Consider the following 23,105-nt stretch of genomic DNA (forward strand, 5'->3'; position numbering starts at 1 on the left):
TAAATGGTGCAGCTACTGTGGAAAAGTCTGGCAGTTCCTCAAAAAATTAAATAGAATTACTATATGACCCGGCAATTCCACTCCCAGGTAAATACCCAAGAATTTAAAACAGGCACTTAAAGATACTTATATGCCAACATTCACAGCAGCATTATTTTACAATAGCCAAAAGGAGGAAACAATTCAACTGTTCATAAACAGGAAACAAAATGTACATACATACAATGGACTATTCTTAATCCATAAAAAGAATGCAGTTCTGACACATGCTATGATATGAATGAACCTTGGAAACATGCTAAGTAAAATAAGGCAGATACAAAAGGATAAATATTGTATGATTCCACTTATATCAGGTACCCAGAGCAGTCCAACTCACAGAGACGAGAAAGTAGATTAGAGGTTGGGGAGTAGGGAGGAGGGATGGGGAGTTATTGCTTAAAGGGAAGAGAATTTCTGTTTGGGGCAACGGAAATTTTTGGAAATAGTGGCGATGGCTGCACACCATTGTGAATGTAATCAATGCCACTGAATTGCACACTTAAATTTGCTAAAATACATGGCAAACTTTCTGTTAAAAGTATTTTACCACAAGAAATAGCAAGGAAAAAAAAAACAAAGTAGCTTTGGCTCAAAATGAATTCAAAGTCAGGATTACCAGAAAAAAACAATCCTTCCCCCTAGATTAAATGCAGTCCAACAATGAAGAAGCTAGCGTGACCACACAACAGTTTCTTCATTCATTTCATTAAATATTTAAGCACGTACAATGTGCTAGGCACTAGCCTAGGTATGAGGACATTACAACCTAGAAAACTTCCCTATTGTTACTCTATAGATTATAAGAATATGGATAAAAATGAGTTTTTCTTTAAAAGTTAAAAGATTAAACAGTTTTATTTAAAATATACAGATTCATAATAAGTGTACCAAGAATCCTAAAGTCAGTGTACTATCATCTCTGATCCACCTGTTTTAACTACCCTAACTTGCAATTTTTTTCATTTTTCTGAATTGGAATAAAGGATTTTTTTTTTTTAACAACACAAACATTACCACAACACAGCATTCAGGAAAATACTATTTTCTGACCTTCACAAGCCAAGAGTCTACCAATCAGAAAACACAGACATCACAAGCATGAGTATAATTTAGGCTTAGTGCCTAAAAGCAGAACACCTCAAAATGGGGTGATTAGCAGTTCTATGAAGAAAAAGCTACTACTGTTTTTCCATTTTTCCAGGTGTATGGTTGTTCAATACATGAGAATTAAGCAAAAGATTTAAATATCTATTAATCATACTCTTAGGACCACCTGGAGGGTGCAGAGAAGTTCCCTCTTTCACCATTAGTTAAGTGTTTTACAGCTCTCTAATAAAAATAATAAAGAGCTGTGCCCACTAGCATACCTCAGACTAAGTTTTTAAAACACAACACTGAGCTTTCCTACCATCTACACTTTCTTGTACCTAATACTCCACATTTTTCATCATCATAATTAGGCCACTAATTGCCTCAGAGAACCGTTCGTAATTGATGACAGTAACTAAGGTACCTCAGAAACAATGACCAGCTTCCCTTCCAGTCACTGCAAAGTACCTGGGTATCTGTAACCTGGAAGGAGGTGGAACAATATTTATAGTCTAATAATACTCACTCAAACTAACAAAAGGGGTGGGGGGGTGGAATTTGAGAAGACAGCACTTTAAATTATTCAATGTGATTCCTACGTCTGGGAAAACACTGGATTCATGGGATCAGCAGGAGCTATGAACATTCTTTGGTATAAACCACAACATAAAAAGAATTACTGGGTCAAAATGTAATATTCATTTTCATTTAACATCCAATTACCTAGAGGATTGAAGATGGGGCAGAAGCTAATGAGTCCAGAGCTCTATTTTATGCTTAAAAGCAAAAGTGTGAAGCTAGAAGAAAAGATTGATTTAGCAGATTAAAACTTAAAAGGATTACTCAGAGGAGAAAAAGAGGTGGGGGCGAGGTGGGGATGAAGACGGAAGGGGAAAAAAGGGGGAAAAAAAAGTCTTAACATCCCAAAGATATTCTCATAAAATTCTTTTAGTTTTTTTCCCTTTGACCAAGACAACACCACAAATTTCTTTTTTTTTTTTTTTCCCTTTCTTTGTCACAATGATTTCAAAGACAGACTTCAGTGCAGACATTCTAAGTCTTATTTTCAGGGTAGATGTCCTCAAACAATAGTGCTGCGCAGTCTGCACTTCTCCACTCACCCTACAGCATGAAACTGTGAAGTCTGACGAAGACACACAAGCACTTCACCATTCCAGCAGCACCACAGAATCCGTGGGTCAGTATTTCATTCAAGGTGGGAAACTAAGTGAACAGGGGAGCTGAATTTCTTTAAATGGGGTGTCCTTACTTGACAGCTCATTATTCTACTTCAAGGTTCAACTCACACTTGCTCAGAATCCTATAACTTGGGATTGAAAGGGACCCTGAAATCTGTATTATGGTCCATTTCCTCTGTTTACAGATGAGAAAACTGAAGTAAAGGTTTCCACTGAGTTATTGGTAAAGTCAGATTGAAGCCCAATTCTCCTCTGGAGTTTAGTACTAGCATTAGGCCAAGAGGACATCTCCTATGGTTATAAATAATAACTATAAACATGGAGCTTTGTGTCAAGCTCTGTGCCAAACCCTCTTATGTGCATATTCTGCTCAATGCTCACAACAACTCTGAGAAAGATGGTATCCTCTACTGGGCAGATAAGAAAATTGAAAATAGTTGGCCCACTTAGCCAAAGTTGCTTCAAACCCAGGTTTGGCTAATTTCTGAGCTAATGTTCACTCTTACCCTATAGTCCATACCACGGCTTACAGGGTCCTACATAGCCTAACCCCTACCTTCTTTCTAAACTCATTCCCTACCACTTCCCACCACTTACAAGAATCCAGTCAACCCTCACTCAAGCTCAATTCTGCCTCGGGGCCTTTACATATGCTTGATGCTCCTCCATCACCATCCCCACCTCCAGGCCTGTGAGTGACTGGTTCTACCTCTTCAAGTCAAATATCACCTCTTCAACGAGGCTTTCCCTAACCACTCAATCTAAAATAGACCCTAAGAACTCTAATTCAAAAAGACACATGCACCCCAATGTTCAAAGCAGCACCATATACAATAGCCAAGACACGGAAGCAACCTAAATGTCCATTGACAGATGACTGGATAAAGAAAGCTGTGGTATATTTATATAATGGAATGCTACTAAGCCATAGAAAGAATAAAATAATGCCATTTGCAGCAACATGGATGGACATTCTAAGTGAAGTAAGCCAGAAAGAGAAAGAAAAATACTATATGATATCACTCATATGTGGAATCTACAAAAAGAAAAAAAGAAGACACTAATGAACTCATCTATAAAACAGAAACAGATTCGCAGACATAATAAACAATCTTATGGTTACCAGGGGAAACGGGGTGGGAAGGAATAAATTGGGGAGTTTGAGATTTACAAAGGTTAGCCACTATATATAAAAATAGATTAAAAAAACACAAATTTCTTCTGTATAGCACAGGGAACTATATTCAATATCTTGTAATAACCTTTAATGAAAAAGAACATGAAAATGAATATATGTATATATATGCATGACTAGCATATTGCACTGTACACCAGAAATCGACATTGTAACTGACTATACTTCAATTTTAAAAAATTAAAATTAAAATTAAAAAAAAGACCCTCAGTCACTCCTACCACTATCTGAAATTATCTTGTATATTAGCTGTCTCCCTATTACACTAAAAGCACCACAAAAAGCAAACATCTCTCACTAGAATGAAAGCACCAGGATGGCAGAAATGTTCTGCCTTGCTCATTTCTAGACTGCCCGATACCCAAGGAGTATCTGACAAGAGGAGGCACTCAAAAAAAACTATTTGTTGAATAAAGGAATGAATGCCTGTGTCTGAACCTCCATCTCATTAAGGGCCAGTACCAGACAATTCAGAAACTGATTATATACTATTTTCTATTTTTCTCTAGTTATTTCTTTTTTTTTAAGTTTAACATTTTTTATTGAGTTATAGATATTTTACAATATTGTGTCAAATTCCAGTGTAGAGCACAATTTTTCAGTTATACATGAACATACATACATTCATTGTCACATTCTCTTCTGCTGTGAGCCACCACAAGATCCTGTATATATTTCCCTGTGCTACACAGTACAATCTAGTTATTTCTTGTGATTAATCTTGTCTTTTCAGTCATATTATATGTGCCTCAGGAATATCTTACAATTCTCAACTTTGGGCAAGTTAATGACTCAACCTCAGCTTATATGATGAACTATAAAATGAAAAAAGCAGTCAAAAGTCTAGAATTCAAATACTCCCATAGCTGCACATGATAGGAAGACACTCAAATACTGGATTATTATTGACCCGTAGATGTAAAATTCCTTTAATTTCCTCACAACTTTCTACAAAAATACACCCAGTGTACAAGGGAAGGCATACCTTTACTTAGCTAGTACTAGAAACTAAAGAATATCTGCCCTTTCACTAATAGTGCACACAGGCCTGCCTCCTCTCATGTTAACTCCATTAACTTCTTTTAAGCCAACACCCAATCTATTCGCTTCTGATTAACTTTTTTCTTGACCAGGGTTAACCACCAGTTTTCCCTGGTTCTTTCACAGGCCTCCACAGCATCACATTCCCTATTTCTTGCTGGCTAAAGTTCTGCCTGCTTTCCACGGTTGGATGTGCCCAACATACCCTCCACAATTTAAAAAGCTGCAAAATTAGGGAAACCAGTCAGTCAGTAGCACTGTGGCTTCTATGGCTTTGTAATTTCTGTTCTCTTAAAGAGCTCTAAAGAAGCATGGCAACACAAGAGGAACCTCCTACCTGGCGATGGTACACTCTGCTCCCACTGGCCTGTCGAGCTCAGGGCGGGGAAATGTCAAGGTTGGAATAGAATCATCTACTGGCTAGAGTATCGATGGCCTGGAATGGTAACTGATACTGTCTGAACGGCTGCTTCCAAAGATTGTCCAAGACTAGCATATTTTCACTGTTTAAAAGACTTCAACTCCAGTTTTGAAAATTTTCTCTTGCACTCAGAACTGCTGGTGAGCTGTCAACATCTTTTAAATTAGACAGAGTGTGGTTAAACTCCTTTCTTGTGAATTTAACGAAGGAAGGCTTTGGGTGGCTTTAAAGCTTGGCTAACTTCACTTAATATAGCCAAATGCTGTGAGTGTTGCTGAGGATACAAGCTAAATGCTTTCTGGAGGGTTTAAGTATTCCTAGGCTACAAATTAGAGAGATTAAAAGGAACCCTTCAGAGAAATGGTACCCCAAAAGTCAGGCCAGAACTGTTTATCAAAGCAAAACAGAAGAAAGCACTAGGCATGTTTATTATTGATACAAAAAAAGAGAGGGATTTACTGTTTGAATTATTAGTGATTAATCATTTAATTTGCAAATAACATAAAATGCCCACAATCCAGTACATTTGTCTAGCTTTGAACAATCTGAAACTTCCAAATTGTATTAATGCTTAACAATAAAGTAAAATTTTATCTCAAAAAAAAAAAAAAAAAAGGCTTCAACTCCAAACCCAAGACTTGTTTCCAACAGAACCAAATTCTGCAGAAAGGTCGTAAAATATCACCAAAGTCCTGGTCAAAAGTGGTGCCATTCGGTTTTATAACTTCAACCTGTTCTCTAAATACGGTTTCCTTCTATGAAGACTGACATGATATAATACTCAAAGGAAACATTTGAGTGAGTGCACAGGCACACATTGGTGGGGGGGCCTTTAACAGGGTGAAGTTTTTTAATTTTCTAAAATAAAATAACCCACATTTACAATACGTATTTCATTCCAGAAAAACTCAGGAACCAACTTCACTGAAGCGTTTAGAGGACATTTTCCTGTGGGGATCAACAACAACAAAAAGGCTATTTTTCTACTACACTTAACAGATGGGGAATCTGAAATTCTCCCGGTGTTATTAGAAAAAGTTGCATTTGATTACACAAAACATGTATCTTATCTAAAATCTTAGGTCCAAAATTTGTATAGAAGGTGAATGAATTATCAACTTTCTATACATAAAACCTTCTCACTGAAAGTTTGGTTACGATGCAGTTCAGTTTTTCAAACAGCTTTGTTTTCTGGCCAAGTATAAGATCAGAGAATCAAGTGACTTGCTCAAGGTCATTTGGTCAAATCAGGTGGGATTGGAATTACTGACTCCTGCCTTCCAAAAGCCAGCTATAAATCAAACTTCTTAGAACTAAGCAGGCTAAAGGGAAAAAGCATTCTCCATTTCCTTTCCTCAATAAGCAAAGGACCAAAGAAAAATTAGTTTAAATAGTGAAACTTCAATAAAATTTCATCAGTTTATAGACTATTGCCTCTAACCATGCACAGGCATCTCTCTCAAAATCAGTAACTAAACAATTTGCAAAGGTCAGTAACCTCTATACAACCTTCTCTTGCGAAAGCACCATAAACTTATTAAGATTTTTAAATTCAGCACTTCAAAGTACGTCTGTAAATACTTCATTTTCTCTTATCTTCTAAAAGACATGGTCATGCTGGAATATGGAAGTACTCCGAGCTCTGAGTTTTTTTGTTTTTTTTTAAGTTAAAGGGCCATAAATAAGTTCAAAGTTTTCTTCAGAACCCTGAAAGGAATAGGGATATTTCAACAGTGCAGGTAAAACAAGTGATTAAATAAACGAGAAATCACTCGGGCTGTAGGGGAGAGAGGGCTACAGAAGAGGCATGCCTGCATTTTTATCACTCTGTCACTTTCCTCTTCCTTTTTCAAATCCACCACATCCCTGGCACTTTCTACCCATCCTTTTCATTTCTACTTTTAAACTACTAATATAAAACACTACTTCTGATTTAATAACAAAAACATAATGGTCAATGAAGCCATATTTTTAAATTACTTAACTGGATTGGGATGGTGACATTAAAGTAACTTTGTATTTGTTACAAACACATTATATTCATATTTAGTAATATTCCTCATATCCAATTTTCTAAGTCAAATGGTACCACTACCTCCACTTTAGATGACTCTCAAGTCTAGGGAAATTTTCCTTTGTTCTTAGACTATGGGTCACTAATATTAAGAGCTGGCATTAGATCTCAAAAATACTAACAATGGTTAGGCTGAAATTGTGGCTGGGCTATATTACACATGGGCAACTTTAAAAAATTATAACTAACATGATTTTTCTCATATCTCAAATTCAAGTCTACTTATTTCTGAATATAGTTGTAGCACACTCTTAGATTGACGATTTCTCTTTAGCCCTTGAGCAAAATGTGGCCATAGGGTATACAAAGCAAATCAAAAGCAGGACTAGAAAAAATTAAAGCTGGAAGGAAATACAAGTCTGACACTTTCCATTATGCCAGAAAACAGAATTGTCATCATTTGAAAATGTGTTAGGTTGAGCTATATCAAACTGCTGACATACAACTGTTTTTGATCTGCAAAAATGGAAATTTCACATGATTCAACCTAATATTATTTTCTGTGCTCATTTTAATAATTGTCTCAAATAAGGGCTTCATATCCCAAGGCATATAAAACCTTGTATTTCTCTAGACTGCCTTCACCTTTTGAAAAGATTTGCCACCCTCTATCCAAAGCTGATCATTTAAAAAACTAAGTTTGTTAACAGGAAAGCCAAGATAATGTATTCGTGCTTTCGAGAACCCTAAAACCACTCCACATCCTTTCCACCGTTCCCCTTTCTAACCAACAGAATTTGAATCCTAAGTAGGTCTGCCCTTTAGAAGACTTATATTTAAGGAGAAACTAATGAATATTTAAGTGCTTTGCATCTTTTTCAGCTATCAGTGATATAGAAATCTAAGTGTGGTAGGATCCACTGCTTTACACTGGGGTTCCACTGACCTAAAAATCTACCGTTGAGGAATTTTAATTAAGTTGATAAGTTCCATTTCTGTTGTAGAATCTGGCTTCTAATCTTTCTAATCAAAAGAGTGATTACCATCCCACTGGGATATATTTTTCCATTTAGATATGGCTGATTTATGCACCCACACCGGAAAAAATCTGTCACTTTCACAAAAAGGGTTATGGCTCCAAGACTGCCTCTAGGCTCAAATTCATCATTTCACACCCATTTTTATTAGTGTCTGATATACAATATGCTAATTAATTCTTTTCTCAATTAATTCCACTAATTACTCACCTGTTCTTATTCTGCCAAAATTCCTATCTCCTCATCCGATCCATCAGGCCACACACAGTAACTTCCTAGAGGGATGCTTTTACTTAGACACTCTGTAAACTGTGAGAGCAACCTGATGTTACCTGTTTCTGTCTTCCTAGATCTAGTTTACAGCACAAACCATCAATATCAACCATCAAATGAAACATGCTCTTAAAAAAAAAAAAAGTCAAAAGAGAATCTCCTGCTCTATCTGGAAATTTCTCTGTTCAGCAAGTTCAGTGTTGACAGGCCAACAGAGAACGGCCTAGTCACTGTAACCCTAAAGGGTATTTCCCTAGAGTTAAACCATGAACTCTTTCCTAACATCCAAATAATCCAGACTTTTTATAGCAGAATTTACTCTCATTGCCCCACCCCCAACAGCATCCTCTGATCATTTTTGACCCTCAACTGAGGTTTTCTCTAGGGCCTCATGGTGATGCCAAGTCAGGCAAATAGATTCCTTAAACCTTCCATCTACTCCCTTCTTTCTCTAAAGCTACATATAATAACTGCTTTTTTCCCCTGAACTCTCTCTAAGCATCAGATACAGTGGCAAGTGCTTTAAAAGGGAGTCTATCTACTTCCATCCTTAAAACCCTATGAAGTTAGGGTGAGTACCCCCATTTTACAGAAGAGAAAAGCTGAGGCTTAGTAACTTGCTCAAGGTCATACAGGGCGAGGATTAGAATCCAAGTCTGACCTCAATGTCCTCTGACCTTAACCCTCATACTGTATTTCCTTCTAATCTCTTTCTTCATGTCCTAAATGTCTGCTATGTGGTCTTAAGACAGTCTATCCTTAGGCAGGGTTCAGTTTCTCTGTCTTTATTTTCTTTAAAGGACATGCCTTTGAGGGTGAGTACCCATTCTATCTTTTCCCAATACTCTCCCTTCCCACCTGCACCATTTCCCCAAGGTCCTTTGTCATATCTCCTCCTCTAGGGCCAATTTAAATGTCCCCTCTGGCCTCAGAGCAGGTACCAAAGGATACTGGAGGGCCACCTTCTATTCTCAAGGCTAGGAGGAAGCAGAAGGGAAAGAAAGGGAAAAAAGGAAGAGCCCAGACAGCACCCCTTCCCCAAGTATTCATTCGAGAGGAAACTGTGGCTGAGGACCTGAGCGGGGGTGAGGATTCCGGGAAGCATAGGAGGTAAGGGAGCAGAGAAGACAAGGGTGTGCCCTTGGGGGTAGGCGGGGCAGAGGGAGGGGATGGAGAGGAGGCGTGGGACGCTCAGGGGTTAGTAGATTGAATGGGGGGTGGATCTCCATGCGGGGGGAGGAGGGTGCCACCCCGCTAGGAAAAGGATCTGGCCACTTGGCGGAGGAGAATGTGTGTGTTGGGAAGGAGGACCTGGAGGTGGATGTAACAAGGGAAAGTGGAGGGAAGAAAGGAGAGGGAGGGAGAGCAGGAAACGGTAGAGTCACCGGGTAGGAGGGAGAGGAAGGATGGATGGAAACCAGGAAGGTGGGACGCCTTGAGACTCGGGCACAGGGGCTCCGCGAGGAGGGGAGGGCGGGCCGCGGAGGTTCGGGGTCCGTGGAATGCCGGGAACCGGGGCCGGAGAAGACCCCGGGGAGGGGGAAAGGGAGTTTTCGAGCCAAGGAGCGGGAAGTGGGGTTCTAGGGAGGCGAAGGCGAGAAAGGGGGCGTCTCGGCACGATGAGGGTGTGGGCGCGCGTGTATGTGTGTATGAAGGCACCGTCAGGTTCGCGCGGGGATAGGGTTAAAGGAGGGCAGGGAGTGGGAGGGAGGCTGGCAGGGGGGAGGGGGTGCCGGAGCCCGTCGGGGTGCAGAGGGCGGGAATGTCCTGGTGTCTCCCGAGGGCCAGGTGTGGGGTCTCCCGAGGGTCGGGCCGGGGTGCCCGTAGTCTTCTGAGGGCCAGGCTCAGGGTCGCCTCCCAGCCGAGGGTCTTCCGAGAGCCCGGGTCCCCTCAGGGCAGGGCGGGGGTTCCCGCGGCCCCTCAAGGCCAGAGCGGCATCCCCCCGGGGTCCCAGTCTCCCTTCCTACCTATGCCGGGCGCCACATAGACGAAGTAGAGCAGCGAGGACGAGAGCGAGAAGAAGAAGAGCGCGGCGAGCAGCGAGCGGCGCGGCAGCCGCAGCAGCCCCCGGCGGACGCGCATGCTGCAGCCAGGCGGCCGCTCGAGGGCCGGGCCAGGCCTGCTCCCGCCGCTCCCGGTCCGCCGCTTCCCGGGCCGCCGCCGCCGCCGCCTGGGCCTTGGCCACCACCTCCCGGGCCTCGCCGGCCGCCGCTCTCCGTCGCCTCGCTGCTCCCAGCCGCCCGCCGCCGCGGGCCGGGCCACATGAAGCGGGCGGGGGCCTGAGCGGCCCTGAGCGAGCGCAGCGGCGGGGGCGGGGGCGGGGCGGGCCGCGGGGGCGGGGAGGAGGCGGGGCTAGCGCCGCCGGGCACCGTCGCAAAAGACCTGCGCGCGCGCTTGTCGCCCGACCCCCCTGTTTGGCCCGCGCGGTGGCACGATAGCCCGCAGGGAATGTCGCCAAAAGGCGACAGCCCCTCTCCTGGCACGGCCGCCGCCCCGGCTTTCGGGGAGCCTCACTCAAGTGCCCGTCGGCTTCAGGCATGGGCGCCCCCAACCTGGGAGTCAAGGGACCATTTGCAATATCTGACGCGGCTGGTCACCCAGAAGAGCAGGGATTGTAGGTATGGGGGTTCGGTATACACCTTCATTCATTCTTTCGTTCGTTCGTTCATTCGTTCGTTCATTCATTCATTCATTCATTCATTCAGTTTACCATTTATTGAAAGCCAGACTTATGCCAGACATCGTTCTTGGCGCTGGGGATGCTACAGAGAACAAAACAGACAAAATTCTGTCTTCTTGAACTTAACATACAAATGGGAGGAGAAAAAGAAATCAGTTCATAATGTCAGGTACTGATAAGTGATATGAACACAACAAAAGAAGAGAATATGTTGGGAGGCAGGCCACCATGGTCAGGGAAGGCCTCACTGAGGGGTGACATGAGCTGAGATGTAAAAGGGTGAACAGCAGATGCAAAGTCCCTGAGGTTTAAAAGCCTGATTTGACCCCAGGTTGACTCAAGGTCAGCATGGACGAAATCCAGTGGGGCAGAGAGAGCCTATGGGATGAGGGCATAGATCTGGGCAGGATCCACACGACAAAGAATCATAAGGAGCATAACATTTACAGTTATCAGTGAGAAGACTTGCCCTTGAGAGACACTGGGACTTACTTATCTCATTGAATCACCCCAGCAGCCTAAGATATGCACTCTTATTATTCCTATCACACAAATGAGGAAACTGAGGCTCTTAGACAGAGATGCAGTTCAGGGCTTAAATCAAAAATGACCTGTCTTCCAAGGCAGACCGTTGACCAGGTTATGAGTGCCTCAGCATTCCATTTGGCCCCTAATTCCCATCCTGAAGACAAACTGGTATCCAACTTTATAGTATACTGTAGCACCATATCCAAAGCAATGCCCCAGGCTAGAAGACCTCTGAAGGCAGTGAGCAGTAGCTAGAGACTCTTGGCAAAGGCCAGTAGAACCAGGCCCAGCTTCAAGAAGTTGCCAGCTGAATTGGGGAGGCAAGTGTCCCCTTGGAATGCCAAAGCAGGCAAAAGAAGAAAGGACTTTGCAGGGATTCTGTGAGAACCAACAATAATCCTGCTTTGATTCCTAAAGTGATTCATACTTTTTACAGTGTTTCTGTGACTTCAGATAAGGGTTCTAGAGCCCGACTGTCCTGGATCCTTGACAAATGTCTGTACCATTCTTAGCTGAGTGACCTTAGGCAAATTACCTAACCTCTCTGTCTCTCAGTAAAATAGTGGATATTATTAGTAACAACTGCATCAGGTTGCTGTGAGGATTCAAGTAGTACATGCACATGGGTTCTCAGCTGACCAGCCCCCCTGGGAAATCGGATGGGAGAGAAGAGGCTTAACAAAAAAGAAAAGCAAATAATTTTGACTCAGACAGATATGAGTTCAAATCCTAGCTTGGTCTCAATTGGCTTTGTGACCTTGAGCAAGTCACTTTAACCCTCTAGCTTTTATTTATTACCTGTGAAATGGGTCCAGTGTTGCCTACCCCACAGGAATGTGATGTAGAGTGAGATAGCAGAGGTGCGGCCCTAGACCAGAAATCTCAAACTAGCTGGAATAATCTGATTTGCAACTACTTTTGTTTGGACCACACAAGGGCACCTCCCCACCCCTGTCTTTAGAAAATATTTTCAAACATACAGAAAATTTGGAAGACTAGTGCCAGGAGCACGTGTACACTCTCCTAGATTGCTATTTTTCCAGATTTATCTATATATTCATATGTATAGATTTTTTCTGAAATATTCAAAAGTTAGTTGCTGCCTTATTGGTACTTCATGCTTCAAATACTTCCACAGAAATCCTAAGAAAAAGAACATTCTCCTACACAACCACAATAATGTTATCACACCTAAGAAAATGAATAATCACACTATAATGTCCTGTAACATCCAGTCCATTCTCAAATTTCCCCTTTGGTTTAAAGAATGTCTTTTATACCTTTTTTTTTTTTTAAACAGTATCTAATCAGGCTTCACACATTGCATTTGGAATTATACCTATAGTATTTGTTTATCTACAATAGTCCCGCTACCTTTCTTTTTCCATCACCCCTCCCCCAACATTATATCTAAAACACTTTTAAACCTATTGGGAAGTTGAAAGAATGGTACAGTGAACAACCATATACCACCATGCAATGTTTTGTCCAGCTGAACTGGTGTTAGGTCAATTGGATTTCCAAAAAAAAAAAAAAGACTCATCAATCCTACTTCATACTATCTACAAAATCAATCCAAGATGGATTGTAAATCTAAATATGAACAATAAAACAAAAAAGCTTTTAGACAAAAACAGAAGAGCATCTTCCTGTCCTTGGCATAAGCAAAGATTCATCAAATAGGACACAAACACCAACCAAAAAGGAAAATTTTGATAAGTTGTGCTACATTGAAATAAGAATTTCTCTTCATCCGAAGACACTAGTAAGGGAAAGAATAGGTTGCATAGGAGGAAAAGAAATAGAAATATGCGGCTGATAAAGAACTCACATCCAGAATATTGTTTAAAACGCACGCATGCGCGCACGCACACACGCGCGCACACACATACACACACAGGAAGATTGATAAAGACTGACAAGCCACAAGGAATAAAAAAAGATTTCAACAGGCATTTCATAGAAGAGATCCAACTGGCCAATAAGCACATGGAAAGATGCTTGCGTTTATTTGTCTTCTGAAGAATGCAAATCAAAACCACACCTCGATACCATCTGTGGGCTGCTGGCTCAGAGGAAGAGAGGGAGCGCCTAGGGCCAAGAGTTGAGGAAGTCCCCTTTGAATAGCAGAGCAGAAAGTGTGGCTCTGCCAAGGAGGCAGAGAGGTAGGTACTTGGGTACTCTGGAAGCCGTGGAAAAGTGCCTCTGCCCTTGTGAACAAAGCCAAGATGGTCCCCAACTGGTCTTGGATGCATCTTTTGGAACCCCTCACTCCATCATTCCACATCTGTAAATGACACTCCTGAGACTGACCTCCTCAGAGTGCTGTGAGGTGGAAGGATCTCAGGGACATGTGTACCTCTAACCCCACTGGGACAGGGGAAAAAAGAGGGTCTGGCTCCTCTGGTTGACCCAAAATGGGCTCCAATTAGGAAGGGGATGGGAGAGATAGAACTGGCTCAAAATAACAAATGTCCTCCACAGTTGGATTCCTTCACCATCCACCTCTCCCCTAGCCTAGGTGGGCAAAGAATTCCCCTGTGAAAAGAAACAGGGAGGCCTTCCCACTTCTGGACTATATACTGATGACTTGTCTCGACTCATGTCCCACATGAAAGAGCAAGGCACTGATTGGGGTTTGTTTTTTTTTTTTTTTCTTTGACGGCAGGGTAAAAAGAAGATGTCAAATTCTGTCCTCCGTACTGCCTTTCATCTCCAAGTTAGGTTTCCAACTCACTCAAGCATTCATTCATTCATTCATTCACTCTTCAGTCTCTCAGTCAAACAAGCTCACATCATTCTGGTCTCTGTTCATATGTTATCTCCTTCAAGAGATTTTTCTCTAAAATATCTTCCTCCTCCTCACCCCAGAACTCTCTATCCCCTTACTCAGGTTTATTTTCCTTCATTGTGCTTTTCATCCTTGACATCATATTATACATGAATGTGTTTATTTGTTCCTTTTCTGTCTTCCATATCGGAACATAAGCTCCATGAGATCAAGGATTTTGTTTCATTCTCTGCTGTATCCTTTCATCTAGCACAGTGCCTGGCACCCAGAAGGTGCTCAGTAATTGTTGAAGGAATGCTGAACAGATAGCAGGTGTGCACTGAGCACAGCTGGGCATGGCAGATGCAGAGGTGACTTAAGTGGAAGGAAGAACAGCCCAGGGAAGGACGGACAGGAAAGTGAGTAACTATGATACAATGCAATCAGGGTGGGACTCATGTGATCAACAGTTTGGGGAGGTGTCCTGTGAGATTCTAGATGGCCCTTGAAAGGGAATTGAGACATGCTTGCTCCAGGGGCAGTGAGAGGAGGCCAGCCTTCCTGGAGTAGCTGGTCACTCCAAGTAAAAGGAAAAGGGGCAGGATGAGACCAGGGAGGCCCTAAACTTGTGGGTCAGTAGGGGCCCCAGAGTCAGAAAGATCTTGTGACCAACCAGTCCTGCCTCTTCCTTACCCTTGCTCTGTGACCTTGGGAAGTCATTATACCTCTCTGAGCCTCCATTTCCACATCTGTAAAATGAGGGTCATAGAGTTCCTTCTTCCTGAGGTTGCCATGAGGATTTGAGATACTGTCTGTAAAGTGTCTGGCATGTAGCAGGTGCTCAATCAGTGGGATCTGTCCTATTCTTACACTTTTCCCTGGGGGCCATAGGGAGCCCTTGAAGGTTTTAGAGGAGAGGAGTGGTCTAAACAAAGGGCGGTTCCTGGAGAAATCCCAGAAGAGGACGAGTTGGGCCTTGTGTACTTGCCAACACTCTATTACCGGCTTGCCCAAATCAAACACACAAAGGATCCAGAGCCTAAAGTAAGTTAGAAATAACACCATGCCCTCTCCACCTCCTCAAACTCTACTGTTCCAGGCACCTGCCCTGAGGAAGCCTGTTGCACAATCCATAAACACTAATCTCCAGCAGTGTGATAACATTACAGAGCAATGACTATCTCAGTTCAAACTCCCAGAGGCAGTGAGCAGATAAAGATCGTTGACATGTCCATAACTGCTTTCCAGGCCCCACGAGCCTTGGCATTGAGTACTTCCAGTGCCAGGAACACCTGTTGACCGAGCATTGACTGTGAGGTTCACCCCAGTAACCTCCAGCCAGTAGTAATTAATCAGCCCTTTCAGGAGAAACTGAGGCTCAGAGCAGAAATCACAGACATCACTTCCTGCCAGTAGCTTTAAGAGCCCATGTGTCCCTCTTGTCCTGCTACCACAGTGACCATCAATATTCCACAGAGCAGCTGCCCCGCTTGCTGAGTTCCAGAGTGAAGAGAAAAGTCCTCCAACTCCATCAGGCCAGTGATGAACATTTTGCATAAGCAAGAAATAAAACTTTGTTTTAAGCCTCTGAGATACAGAGGCTGTTTGTTGTACTACAGCGTAGTCTGGCTTATCCTAACTGATCACAAATATACTCTTCTGCAACTTGCTTTCTAACATTATTTTTATAAGACACAGCCACAATGAAACATGTACCTGGAGTTTATTCATTTCTTGATGATGTCTATTTAGGTTGTTTCTAATTTTTTTCTATTACTGGTCCATAGAACCTTAGCCACAATTCAAAATCTAAAACATCTAAAAACTAAACATTTTCTCATAATTTATTTGTCAGCGAGACTTGACCTGACCTGACCTGAATTTCTTTAGTGGCAAAACTTGACCTCAATAGACAGAAGGCTATCTGTAATCTTTATTGCACTTGACATGAATATTCATATGTTCCAGTGAGGAAATATTTAGATTTTTGCTTACAGGGTGACCCATTCCTCTCAAGGGGTGTTCTATAAATATTCATATATTCATAAATATTCATATACCATACTACCTTTCAAAATTCTGATATTTTCTAAATTTCAAACATATCTGGTCCCAAGGGGTATGGATAAGGGATGGTGGTCCAATACAAACACTGCCACAATGAACATCTATGGCAGAATGTCATTTACAAAGATTTCCCATCCCCATGCTCTTCTGGACATTCTTTAATTCCCCTTCCTTTGAATCTGGGTGGGATTGTGAATCACTTACAGCCAATAAAAAGAAGTGGAAATGACCATGCAAAACTTCTGAGAAAATGCAACTTCTGATTTGTTGATTGGAACACCCACCTTTGGAGCCATTAGCCACCACTCTGTGAGGAAGTCCACGCCACAGGAAGAGGCCATACACAGGTGCTCTGGTCAAGACCGCAGCAGACGTCCTAGCTGACAACCAGCACCAATCCCCAGACAGATAAGCGAGAAAACCTTTAGACAGTCCAGCCCCTAGCTGTCCAGTCATCCTCGATCTCCCATCTGAAGCCTCAGACAAGCAGTCCCCACCGTGACCTTTCCAAACCATGAGCATGATAAAATGTTTACTGTTTACGTCACCAAGTCTGGGGTGGTTTGTTATGTAGCGATGGTAACTATAACAGTGCCCTCCTGTGTGTATCCTGCGCATCAGGGCAAGAGCTTCTCCAGAGCACATACATACAAGAATGCATTTGCTGAGTAGTAGGATATGCACAGCTGCTTAACTGACTATTTCCAAGTGTTCTCCAAAGTGGGTGTGCCAATTTACACTCCCTGCAGCGGTGGCTGACAGTTCCCATGACTTCCTGCCTCACTTACAGTTGCTATGATGAGATTTTCCCCAGGCTCTGTTCCTCTGCCACGAAGCTCCTCTGAAAAAAGAAAGTAAGATATGAGGAACTGGTATCAAAAGTTAGCAAAAGTCCTCCAACAGCAATGGCTCTATGGAGGACTATGGCTTTGCAGTCAAAAGGCTGATTTATATCCCTTTTCTAAATTCTGACACTGTCTTTTCCATCCCAGACAAGAAAGTATGTATGTATGTAAAGGTATGAAAGTATGTATGTCAAGGGGTATGGATAAAGGATGGTGGTCCAATACAAACACTGCCACAATGAACATCTATGGCAGAATGTCTATATGACATTCTGGTATGACAGGGTATGACAGGGTTGCTCCTGAGGAGTATTAACTGATAGAAGTGATTCTCTCATTCAACAGGTATTTATATCAAGTACCAAACTAGGTGCTGGGCATTTTTAGAAATGCTGAGAGAAGAAGTCTAGGTACCAGGCATTTATTGAACTTTTTTAGCCATTAACATCCATTCATTTCTGCTACAGCTCCAATTTCCTTCTCTTCTTGCTTTCAGTCTGTGGGTTTCTCTGGGGTTGCTGACTCCATTTCTGCCTCTAGACTTGTTATGTGAACCAGCCTTGGTCAGTCAGAAAAACACTGTATTCCTCTGGTAATAGTAATTGTTTCAAAGTTGGGTGGACGAGTCAGAACCAATGAGACAACTCCCAGACACTTAAATTTGTGCTTTTGGAGAAGCCAACTTTCTCTTTCATGCTAGACATAAATATGAAAGGTTCTGAGGCTGAAGCAATGGCAGCCATTTTATCAGCTTGTGGAGCCTGGGGACCAAGCCACAATATGGAGAGAAGTTGGCATAAGCAACAAAGAGAAGTTGAATCCTGATGACATAATTTGAGCTCTGAACCTATCCAGTCCTGGCCTTCCATTCTTTTTACTCGTTAGTTTTTCTGCTGAGGTTTTTCTGTTTTGTTTTGTTTTTAACTGAAGTATAACATACATACAGAAGCAGACACCTATCACAAGTGTACAGCTCACTGAATTTTTAAAACTGAATATACCCATTTAACAAGCACTCAGATCAAGAAAAAGAACATCACTGGCACTCATTTTATACAAATAGAATCACAGTGTATGTTCTGTTATGTCTGACTTCTTTTGTTCAGCATTATGTTTGTAAGATTCAATCATATTGATGAGTGAGGCTGCAAGTCATTCACTTTAATTGCTGAATAGCATTCCATTGTGTGAATATACCACAGTTGATTAGCCAGTTAACTGTTATCAGGCATTTGGGTAGTTTCTAGTTGGAGGCTGCTATGAATAATGCTGCCATAAACTCTCTAGTATAGTGGCTCTCATACTAGTAAACTACTCTCTTGACATAATGTGTTAGTCAGGACTTTCAGCTCAAACTGGCTTAAACAAAAAGGGAATTTATTGCACTAAATGACTATAATGTCTTGAAGCAGCGTTACATGGCTTCAGGCATAGCTGGACCCAGGAGCTCATGTAATATCATCAGCATTCAATTTCTCTCCATATATTAATTCCGCTTTCCTTTGGGTTGGTTTCATCAGATTCACCTGCTCCCCCTGACCGCGTGGTTCCCACAGCTACAGAATCACCTGCCAAAAAAGAGTTTTATAATCAGTTTCATTGACCTGGTTTCAGTCACATAGCCAGCCCTAAACCAATTACTGTGACTAAGGAGATGAAGTGTACTGATTGGCTAGACCTAGTCACATGCCTTCCCCTGCAGCCAGGAGGCAAGCTGAGCATCATATAATCACATGTCTAATAGTGGGAAAGGATGGCTCTCCAAGGGGAAACCAAGGTGCAATTACTCCAATGGAATAGACGCTGGGTAGGCAAAAGCAACAGACATCTGTGGAGCACACCAAGCTTTTTTTTAATGCCAGAAACTTAAAATCAAAAGTACAAAATGGTCACCCTGATCACTCTTCCAGCCCTCCTGGTGATTTTGCAGGCACTTAAATCTTGTATCAAATCCTTTTTTTTTTTCAAATTGCAATATAGTTGATTTACAATGTTGTGTTAGTTTCTGGCATACAGCATAGTGATTCAGTTATACATATATATTATTTTTCATTATAGGTTATTACAAGTTACTGAATATAGTTCCCTGTGCTATACAGTAGGACCTATTTGTTTATCTGTTCTGTATATAGTAGTTTTTATCTGCTAATCCCAAACTCCCAATTTATCCCCCCACCATCAAATCCTTTTTTGATTAAAATACCTGGAGTGGTTTCTACTTTCTGAACTAAGTCCTGACTGATAAAATTCTCCTAAGTAGAATAACCCTACACACCTCTATTAGAGCACAAATCACACTGTTTTATACGTACATATGTACATGTGGGTATGCTCGCCTATAAGTACATAATAAAACAAGCACACTTACTCTGCGTCAGGCACTGTTCTAAGAACTTTATAAATAGAAATTTACTTAATCCTTACAATAATCCTTGAGGTTGGTACTAGCACCACCCTTATTCACAGATGAGGAAACTGAAGTCTAGGAGGATTAAGGAACCTGCTCAAGGTCACACAGCTGGTTTCTTATAAATTATGTGACAGTTATGGCTAGATTACACATTTCCTTGAGGGCAAGAAAATGCCTTTTTTTTCATCTTTGCACCCTCTGTGCCTAAATCAGGGCCTGGTACATAGTAGATCTTTAGTAAATATTAGTTAAATGAATGAATGAATAAAACTGTTTATAAATTCAACTGAGTCTGCTGTGAGAAAACCAAAAAATACTCCCAAAAAACCAATCATTAAAAAAACTTCAGGGTATTTCTTTTCTTGCTAGAGCACGGGTAAGCAAACTTCTTTTGTAAAGGGCTGAATAGCAAATACTTTTTATTTTGCAGGCCATACAGTCTCACTCAAAACCACTTAATTCTATGGTAGCACAAAAGCATCCACAGACAAAAAAAAAAAAAAAAAAAAAAAAGCATCCACAGACATGTGGCTGTGTACCAATAAAATTTTATTTTCAAGCAGTGGGCCAGATTTGGACTATGAGGTGTAGTTGAATACCCCGGGAGAATGAGTCTATTTTATTAAAGTGTTTGCTACAGATCATTGCACTTAGTAAAATCAATCAGTACGTTAATTTTTAATTTGTTTTGAAAAATTATTTTTTAATCCACCACCCTTCAGTTTACCCCACTTACTCCCTTCACTATATTAAGATTCCTGGAACATAATTTTCATTCATCGTGTCACTATTCTAATTTAAAAAACTTCGGTGGCACTCTATAGCTTATAGAAGAAAGTCTAATCTTCATTTGACCTTCAAGACCGTCCGTGACCTGTCCGTGACCTGTTCATGACCCTTTACATCTCTTACTTCTCTTCAACATGTAAGCAGGGATGTAAACATTTCAAGTTCTATACAGAAGAGGCTGCTTAGTAACATTCCATGATTCTACACAGAAGAAAGGGGTTCAGCTAACATTCCTTGAGTCTATACAGATGAGGAAGAACTGTAGACACTGCAAAATGATAAGCAAAGAGGTTCTGCAAACTTTCTATAAAGAGGTGGGTGTTCTGCAAACAGTCCAAGGTTCAAGCCACAAAGGGGGGGCTCTGCAAACATTCTGTGATCTGTATACATGAAGATATTCCTCAATTCTATATACAGGAAGGAAAAATTGTTCAAATGCCTTAAAATTCTATATGCAGGGAGTGCTCTGTAAACATTTATGATTTTATACCTAGGAAGAAACTTTGCAACTATTACATGATTCTACAGATAGAAAAGAGCTATGTAAATCTTCCTTGATTTTCCAATGTATTTTTCAAACAGTTGGTGATCCTGGAGAGGGGTCTGCAAATAATTAATGATTCCACTTGGAGGAGGGTGTTCATTTCCGATTCTACCTGGAACAAGGGTGCTCTGTAAAGATTCTATGACACCAAACATAGGAAACTCTGTGTGCAGTTAATGATGTTACAGATAAAAGGGTGTTCTGTAAATATTCCTTGATTTCACACAGAGTAGGAGGGTCATGCAAACAGCCAAGATTGTACACACAAGATGGTATTCTGCAAATATCTCATGATTTTATATGTAGGAGAGGGTTCAGGACACAATCCGGGATTTTACCCAGATGAAGGAAGTCCAGCAAACACTCCTTGATTCTGCTGAGAAGACTAAGAATCTCTGCAAATGTCCCTCAATATTACATACAAGAGGAAGATTTGGAAGCAGTTCATGATTTAATACAAAGGAGAGTGCTTGGTAAGTGCTTGGGAATTCTGTGGGCTGTAGTGGGCTTGGCAAATCTGGTCTTATGAAGGAAAGCTGGGGGCCAGGCAGTTTTATCAATGGACAGCATAGGCCAGAGCCCAGAGTCTTAATATTTCAAGTGCACATAAATATGTTTGAGACCAATACTGACTCCAGAATATAAAAAGGAAGCTGCAAAAATTGAAATTAATCAATGCTTAATTAAAATGTCTACAAAATATAATGTTAGGTCCACTAGTCATCCGCCTCTGAACTCACATGATTACATCTAATTGTATCTACTAGGCCATGGGGATGCATTTTGTTATGCTTAATGGGATGTGGATGGGTCTTTAAAAAGTAACAATGCCAGAGGCCTAGGAAGATCCTAAAATGGCTCTACACGGAGAAGTTGCTGGAAAGTTCCCGTGGGAAGGTCAGAGGACTCTCATTTCCAAGCCACCTGCTGCCCCTGCCAGCCCAGCTCCTGAGCAGAATGCTGACATTCCAAAGCTGGGCTCTGCTGGGGTGAGAAAATATCCCAACTCCCAAGAGATGGACAGGGCTCCAAATATCACCCACTGATTGGAGGAAAGGCCGCCCATGTCAGCAACAGGGAAAGCCAATTAGCCAAGGACATTATGTTGTGGCAGGTGTCTGGAACAACCAGATATTGTCATGGGCTCAGGAAGGAAAAACAGCTGTGTCGGCTTCTCCTCCTCCCATCCTCTGAGCCAGTAGCACTACTTTGAGCAGAGTAATGGGGGCCAGAGGGAGGAGCTGTGGCCGCAGCTAAGCTCTAGGGTCACAGGCAGGCATGAGGAGTGTTGATCAAAGGCATTGAGAGAAAATCTGACTCTAGGGTCTTAACATCCCAGAGCCTGGCCGTAATCAATCAACCATGTGACAGCAAAGGTCGTCTTGCCCTGAACTAGAATCTACAGGACAGGCAGAGGTTAAAGCTCTGTTTCTCCATTTTCTTAAGCCAAACCCCATTTCAGCAAACATGAAAGAAAGCATCTCAGTCTCCTTTGGCATCGTTTAGATTTCAAAAAATTTTTTTTTCTTCAAACTCTAAAGTGATTAACGGGACATATAGAAAAGTATCTTTATGACCTTGGAGACAAAGGGATTTCCTAAACCAGGCACAAAAAGCACAGACTATAAAGGAAAAGATTAATCTATTGGACTACATCAAAATTGAATATTCCTCTGTGACAAAGAGGAAAAGACAAGTGACAAACCGGGAGAAGATACAACCAATATAACAAAGGGATTATACCCAGAATTTATAAAGAATTCATAGATAAATAAGGGGGGGGGAGACAATCAATCATCCCAATGAAAAAGGATTTCTGTGAGAAGAGGTAACCCAAAGGTCCCATAAACATATGAAAAGATGCTCAGTCTCAGATTAATCAGGGAAATGCAAACTATAATCAGAATCACATACTGTTTTACATCCAGAGATTGGCAGAAATTTTACTTCTAGCTCTGTGCTCCAAAGAAATTCTGGCAAGTGAGCATAAGAAGATATATACAAGCATGTTCACTGCAGCATTGGATGTCACAGTGAAAAATGACAAGCAACCTAAATTCCATTGTTAGAGGATCACGAATAAAATGTGCTTTTATTAGTCACATGATAGCATACTATGCAGCAGTTAAAATGAATGAAGTAAAGCTTCTCTATGTATCAA

At 41.6% G+C, this 23,105-nt stretch overlaps 1 protein-coding gene and 1 long non-coding RNA gene across 4 annotated transcripts in view; both read right to left on the bottom strand.

The window, feature by feature from the left end:
• B4GALT5 (beta-1,4-galactosyltransferase 5) overlaps positions 1–17,166 on the bottom strand; it is a 74,532-nt gene extending 57,366 nt beyond the window's left edge. The window contains exon 1 of one of the 3 annotated variants that reach the window (XM_032461356.1): positions 17,145–17,166. Coding sequence is in view for 2 of the 3 variants with exons in the window: in XM_032461354.1 (XP_032317245.1) it covers positions 16,641–17,001 (361 nt within the window). In the remaining variant the exon portion in view is untranslated. Of the gene's footprint in view, positions 1–10,278; positions 10,609–16,640; positions 17,100–17,144 lie in introns of those variants that run through there. The other 2 variants (XM_032461354.1, XM_032461355.1) reach the window with 2 other exon arrangements.
• Positions 17,167–18,632: 1,466 nt separating this feature from the next.
• The window catches only part of LOC116657835, a 45,516-nt gene continuing 41,043 nt past the window's right edge, over positions 18,633–23,105 (bottom strand). The window contains exon 3 of the long non-coding RNA XR_004312972.1: positions 18,633–18,769. This is a non-coding gene — a long non-coding RNA (uncharacterized LOC116657835). The remainder of the gene's footprint in view (positions 18,770–23,105) is intronic.

The sequence above is a fragment of the Camelus ferus genome, chromosome 19 (genome assembly GCF_009834535.1).
Source record: "Camelus ferus isolate YT-003-E chromosome 19, BCGSAC_Cfer_1.0, whole genome shotgun sequence".
NCBI classification, from domain to species: domain Eukaryota; kingdom Metazoa; phylum Chordata; class Mammalia; order Artiodactyla; family Camelidae; genus Camelus; species Camelus ferus.